Source organism: Pogoniulus pusillus, chromosome 39 (genome assembly GCF_015220805.1).
Source record: "Pogoniulus pusillus isolate bPogPus1 chromosome 39, bPogPus1.pri, whole genome shotgun sequence".
Lineage (NCBI taxonomy): Eukaryota > Metazoa > Chordata > Aves > Piciformes > Lybiidae > Pogoniulus > Pogoniulus pusillus.
The window spans coordinates 1,542,527-1,548,846 of record NC_087302.1 but is presented as its reverse complement, the minus strand read 5'-3'; the positions used below and the strand labels follow the sequence as shown (position 1 = coordinate 1,548,846).

At 58.6% G+C, this 6,320-nt stretch overlaps 1 protein-coding gene across 1 annotated transcript in view; it reads left to right on the top strand.

Moving 5' to 3' along the window:
- Positions 1 to 1,658: 1,658 nt before the first annotated feature.
- Positions 1,659 to 6,320, top strand: part of IGFN1 (immunoglobulin like and fibronectin type III domain containing 1) — a 53,398-nt gene continuing 48,736 nt past the window's right edge. The window contains exons 1-3 of the mRNA XM_064173427.1: positions 1,659 to 1,685; positions 4,078 to 4,146; positions 5,912 to 6,034. Coding sequence (XP_064029497.1) covers positions 4,128 to 4,146; positions 5,912 to 6,034 — 142 coding nt within the window. The 5' untranslated portion in view covers positions 1,659 to 1,685; positions 4,078 to 4,127. The remainder of the gene's footprint in view (positions 1,686 to 4,077; positions 4,147 to 5,911; positions 6,035 to 6,320) is intronic.

Below are 6,320 nucleotides of genomic sequence, written 5' to 3'. Positions count from 1 at the left end.
CCTGGGCTGGCTCAGGAGCAGTGTGGGCAGCAGGACAAGGGAGGTTCTTGTGCCCCTGTGCTCAGCACTGCTCAGGCCACCCCTGGAGTGCTGTGTCCAGTTCTGGGCTCCTCCATTGCAGAGAGATGCTGAGGTGCTGGAAGGGGTTTGGAGAAGGGCAGCAAGGCTGGGGAGGGGCCTGGAGCACAGCCCTGTGAGGAGAGGCTGAGGGAGCTGGGGGGGTGCAGCCTGCAGCAGAGGAGGCTCAGGGCAGAGCTCATTGCTGCCTGCAGCTGCCTGCAGGGAGGCTGTGGCCAGGTGGGGTTGGGCTCTGCTGCCAGGCAGCCAGGGCCAGAAGAAGGGGACACAGCCTCAAGCTGTGCCAGGGCAGGTCTAGGCTGGATGTTGTTAGGAAGTTGTTGTCAGAGACAGTGATTGGCACTGGAATGGGCTGCCCAGGGAGGTGGTGCAGTGCCCATGGCTGGAGGTGTTGCAGCCAAGCCTGGCTGGGGCACTGAGTGCCATGGTCTGGTTGGTTGGGCAGGGATGGGGATAGGTTGGGCTGGCTGAGCTTGGAGCTCTCTTCCAGCCTGCCTGATCCTGTGAGTCTGTGATTCACCAGGGCAGAGCACAGGGGCAGGAGAACCTCCTTTGACCTGCTGGTCACACTTCTTAATGCCCCCTGGAGATCTTTGGCTTTCTTGGTCACAAGGGCAGGAGCCCATCAGGAGGTGAAGAGGAGCCTCTGGAGGCTCTGCTCTTTGCTGTCTGATGCCTTGCACTCATAGTTCCATGTCAGTTGGGTGTCCTTCCCCTCCCACATGCCCTTCACTCCCTTCTCTGACACCTTTAAAGCATCCCCCAGTGGTTCACAGAACCCTCCATGGCCCAAGTTTGATGATCAGAGCCCAACCAGATCCATTTGCCTTTCTTTTTCCTTTCTGATGGCACTGAGCTTGGCAGAGGTGTGGGAGGGAGTCTGAGCTGTGCATTCAGCTGAGCTAAAGCTGCTGCTGAGGTGCTGGAATGGCTGCCCAGGGAGCTGGGGGAGTCTCCACCCCTGGAGGCATTTCAAAGCCATTTGGATGAGGAGCTTCAGGGCCATGGTCTGAGAGCTGTGAGCAGGGAGGTCATAGGTTTAGGTTGGAAGGGAGCTCAAAGCTCAGCCAGTTCCAAGCCCCTGCTCTGGCCAGGGACACCTCCTGGAGAGGAGCAAGGAGATGTTTGGGTCCTGCTCAGGACTTCTCTGGTGTAGGATGCCAGCCTCAGGCTGGGCACAGAGAGGAGATCCTGGGCACACTGAGAAGGTTCAGCTGCCTCTTAAAACTGTCCAGAGCTGCCTTTATGAGGATGATGATGAAGGGACTTGAGCTTGAACACCTGTGTGATGATGAAAGGCTGAGAGCCCAGGGGCTGCTTAGGGTGGAGAGGACTGGGAAGGGAACCTCGTTAATGTCTATAAATACCTGAGGAGTGAGGGCAGGCAGCAGGGGCCAGGCTCTGTGCACTGCTCTGCTGGCATGGCACAGGCAGCAGTGGACACCAACTGGCACCCAGGAGCCTGCACCTCAGCCTGAGGAGAGCCTTCTCTGGTGTGAGAGTGGCTTCTGCCTGCTGCTCTCTGCTTCTTGGTGCTCACACTCCTGCTCCTGCAGGGAAACTGAATCTGCTGTGTGGACCAGGACCTCCTCAGTGCTCAGACAGAGGTAAAGGCTGGGGAGCAAGAGGCTGGGGCCAGGCTTTTGCCAGTGGTGCCCAGGGACAGCACAAGGGGCAATGGGCACAAACTGGAAGCCAGGAGGTACCACCTGAACAGGAGGAGAACCTTCTCTGGTGTGAGGCTGCTGGAGCCTGGAGCAGGCTGCCCAGAGAGGTTGTGGAGTCTCCTTCTCTGCAGAGCTTCCAAACTCCACCTGGATGTGTCCCTGTGTGGCCTGCCCTGGGTGCTCCTGGGCCTGGGTGATCTCTGGGGGTCCCTTCCAGCCTCTCCCCTTCAAAGGTTCTCCACCAGGGCAGCAGGAGCAGGGAGGGCAGCAGGAGGCACAGCAGTAATCCCAGCTGGAATCCAATCTAATTGCTCTTTCAGAGCTGCAGTAACTCTAGAGTCTGTGAGCATCCCTCACATGATGAGGGCTCTGCCCTCACACCCAGCCTGCAGGACACTTTGGCCAGCTTCTAAATCCAGGGAAAGAGACACCCCCAGCAGAAGGTCACCCCAGAGCTCTGCAACAATGACTGCTGCCTGCCAGCCCCACACTGCCCAGCCCAGCCTGCTCCCAGGTCTGTTGCTAATTTAGCCAAGGCTAATTTAGCTCAGGAGGTGTTTCTGCTCCATGCCCCAGTTTAGGCATCCATCTCTGTGGCTTTCTTCTCAGCAACTGCTTTTGCCATCCATCAGAGCTCACCACGTGAGTGCCATCTGGGGGAACATTTGCCTGCAACACGAGAGGAGGTCTCTGGAGGGAAGGCAGACAGCATGGAGCAGGAAGAGGTGGCAGAGGGATGCTGTTAGGGGTCTACTGTTTCCACTCTGGCCCTTCTGGCCATTCCTCTACCTGATTTGGGGTGGTTCAAGGTTGTGTCACGATGTGATCTGGCTGTCAGGATGAGTTGGTGTGGCCAAGCTCAAGGCAGTCCCTCAGTGTCAACCCCTATCTGGAGCATGAGGTCCAAAGGGACCCTGCAGAGAAGGACTTGGGGGTGCTGGTGGGGGAGAAGCTGGGCAGGAGCCAGCAGTGGGCACTGGCAGCACAGAAGGCCAAGGGCAGCCTGGGCTGCATCCACAGCAGTGTGGGCAGGGCTGGAGAGAGGAGATTCTGCCCCTTGCTCTGCTCTGCTCTGCTCTGCTCAGAGCTCAGCTGCAGGGCTGGGGCCAGCTCTGGGGCCCTCAACACAAGGAGGACCTGGAGCTGCTGTAGACAGTCCAGAGGAGGCCACCAAGGTGCTCAGAGGCTGCAGAACCTCCCTTGTGGGCACAGGCTGGGAGAGTTGGGGCTGTTGAGCCTGGAGAAGAGAAGGCTCAGGGGAGACCTCAGAGCAACTTTCAGCAGCTGAAGGGGCTCCAGGAGAGCAGGGGAGGGACTTTGGGCAAGGGCTGGGAGTGACAGGACAAGGGACAATGGCTTAGAGCTGAAGCAGGGTAGATTTAGTTTGGACTTCAGGAGGAATCTCTGCACAATGAGGATGGTGAGACCCTGGCACAGGCTGCCCAGGGATGTGGTTGATGCCCTGTCCCTGGAGGCATTCAAGAGCAGCCTGGATGTGGCCCTGGGCAGCCTGCTCTGGCTGGAGAATCATAGAAGGGACCTGAAAGCTCAGCCAGATCCAACCCCCTGCCATGGGCAGGGACAGCTCCCACCAGCACAGGCTGCTCAAGGACTCATCCAGCCTGGTCCTGAACTCCTCCAGGGAGGTTGTGGAGCACAGAAGCACCCAATGTGATCTTTGATCTTTGATCCCATTGGGTGCTTCTGTGCTCCACAACCTCCCTGGCAACCTGTGCCAGTGTCTCACCACCTTCAACCTGTGCCAGTGTCTCACCATCCTCAACCTGTGCCAGGCTCTCACCACTCTCACTACAAACAACTTCTTCTCACATTCACTTCCAATCTCCCCTCTGCCACTTCAAACCCATTCCTCCTCCTCCTCTCATTCCCAGACCTTCTCAATAGTCCCTCCCCAGCCCTCCTGCAGCCCCCTTCAGATCCTGCAAGGCCACTCTAAGGTCTCCTCCAAGCCTTCTCTTCTCCAGGCTGCACAGCCCCAACTCTCTCAGCCTGTGCTCAGAGCAGAGCTGCTGCAGCCCTCTCAGCATCTTGGTGGCCTCCTCTGGACTGGCTCCAACACTTCCATGTCCTGCTTGTGCTGGGGGCTGCAGAGCTGCACTCAGTCCCTGCTGCCTGCAGGAGGGTTGGACAAGATGACCTTGGAGGGTCCCTTCCAGCCCAATGCAACCTGTGCAGCTCTGACTGGCACTGTTAGGTCCTCCTCACCTTGGCTGCTGGGATGTGGCAGGTAGGGGAGGCCAAACTGTGCTGCCAGAGGTCTGTCACTTCCCTGGGGAGCTGGAGGTCACAAAAGGATTTCTCTTCCTTACAGGAGAAGCCAGAGCCTGATTGTGCTGACCACAGGCAGCTGAGGAGAGCACCATGGAAAGCCTTCAGACAGGTGAGGCCATGCACACAGCTGGGAGCTGTCTGGGGTACCCCTGGGGTGAAGGCTCTCTTGGCTGGCAGGTGTCCATCACCACCCAAGGGCACAGATGACTCTGAAGCATGAGGGTGCTGAGAGAAGGGGGCACAGCCTCAAGCTGTGCCAGGGCAGGTCCAGGCTGGCTGTGAGGAGGAAGTTGTTGTCAGAGAGAGTGATTGGCACTGGAATGGGCTGCCCAGGGAGGTGGTGGAGTGGCTGTGGCTGGAGGTGTTGCAGCCAAGCCTGGCTGGGGCACTTAGTGCCATGGTCTGGGTGATTGGGCAGGGCTGGGGATAGGTTGGGCTGGAGGAGCTTGGAGCTCTCTGCCAACCTGCCTGGTTCTGTGACTCTATGACTGGGGGGAATGGAGCAAAGGTGGAATGGGGAGAGTCAGCCTGGATGTCAGGAAGAAGTTCTTCAGCATGAGGGTGCTGAGAGCCTGGCACAGGCTGCCCAGGGAGGTGGTGGAAGCCTCATCCCTGGAGGTGTTTCAGTCCAGGCTGGCTGAGGCTGTGTGCAGCCTGCTCTGGTGTGAGCTGTCCCTGCCCATGGCAGGGGTTTGGGACTGGCTGCTCCTTGTGGTCCCTTCCAGCCCTGGCTGATGCCAGCAGGCTGTGATTCTAAGCAGTGCCTTTGGGGCTGCTGTTGCTGTGGTGTCAAAGATGCCTCTGGAGCTGCCTGCTGAGCTCTGCAGACCTTCACCCACTGCATACCCAAACATTTCTGCCCCACAACTTCTCTGCCTCCACCTCGGCCCTCAGCACAGGGCCAGAGCAGGCCCCCACGCTGCAGGGGGCTGTTGGCTCATCAGGAGGCCAACTTTTGACCTTGGTCATCTCTCCATGACCTGTGACATCCCAGGCAGCCTTTTTTGTGCAGCTACCAAGTCTTGGTTTGGTCACTGCTTGCTGTGAGCCATGCAGTGGGCAGCAACAGGCTGTGCCTGTTGGCAGCAGGCAGGGTGGGAGCCTTGCTACAAGGAGGGCATTGAGGAGCTGGAGCAGGCTTAGAGAAGGGGAACAAAGCTGGGGGAGGTAGCCCTGGGGTGAAGGCTCTCTTGGCTGGCACTTAGGTGCCCATCACCACCCAAGGGCACACACCAGCACCTGCCCCCCAGCTCTGCTGACCTCTGCACCACAGCCAAACCACCTCTGAACACCTCCAGGGTTGGGCACTCCACCACCTCCCTGGGCAGCCTCTGCCAGTGCCTGACCACTCTTGATGGGAAAAATGTTTCCTCATGTCCAGCCTCAACCTCCCCAGTGGCAGCTTGAGGCCATTCCCTCTTCTCTCACTGTTTCCCTGTGAGCAGAGCCCAGCAGCAGCCTCTCCACAGCCTCCTTTCAGGCAGCTGCAGGCAGCAGTGAGCTCTGCCTCAGCCTCCTCTGTTCCACACTGCCCATCCCCAGCTCCCTCAGGCTCTCCTCAGCACATTTATTCCCCAGGCCCTTCCCTGCCCTCCTCTGCTCTGGCTCCAGCACCTCCACATCTCTCTTGTGCTGAGGTGCCCCAACCTGAAGCCAGCCCTGGAGCTGTGGCCCCAGCAGAGCAGAGCACAGGAGGACAATCCCCTCCCTGCTCCTGCTGGCCACAGCATTTGTGCTGCCAGCCAGGATGCCTTTGGCTTTCTCTGCCCCCTGAGGCCTCCCTAGGAGGAGCTGAGCAGCAGCAGCAGCTCCTGCAGATGGGATCTGTGGGGCAACTCTCCTTGAATGTCTCTTTTCCTCCCTTCTCTTTGCAGGGAAACCCTTGCTGAAGTCTTCTGTCCCAGGAGTTAGCATCACTCCATTTGTGGATAAACTGCCAAAGGGATGCAGCAACCCTGACTTTGAGTGCAAACCTCTCTCCCTGACCCTGCAGGAAGGTGAGCTGCTGGAAGAACAGCCAGAGCCACTCAGCTGCAGCCTGCAGCCCATGGCTCACTCACAGGGAACAATGAAATGGAAGGTCTGAGCCCAGGCCATGGGCAAATGGAAGAGGAGATGAGAAAGACCATTGGCATTGGCCTGGTGAGAGGGTAGAGGCAGCTTCCCTACCCTGAGAAGCTTTGGCTCCTGGCAAGTGTCTCATGGAGTTTGTGTCAGGAGTTTTAGGGGTATGGGTGAGGTGTTCCTGTGGCAGGAAACCAGCAGAGAAGTCTGCCAGAGGAG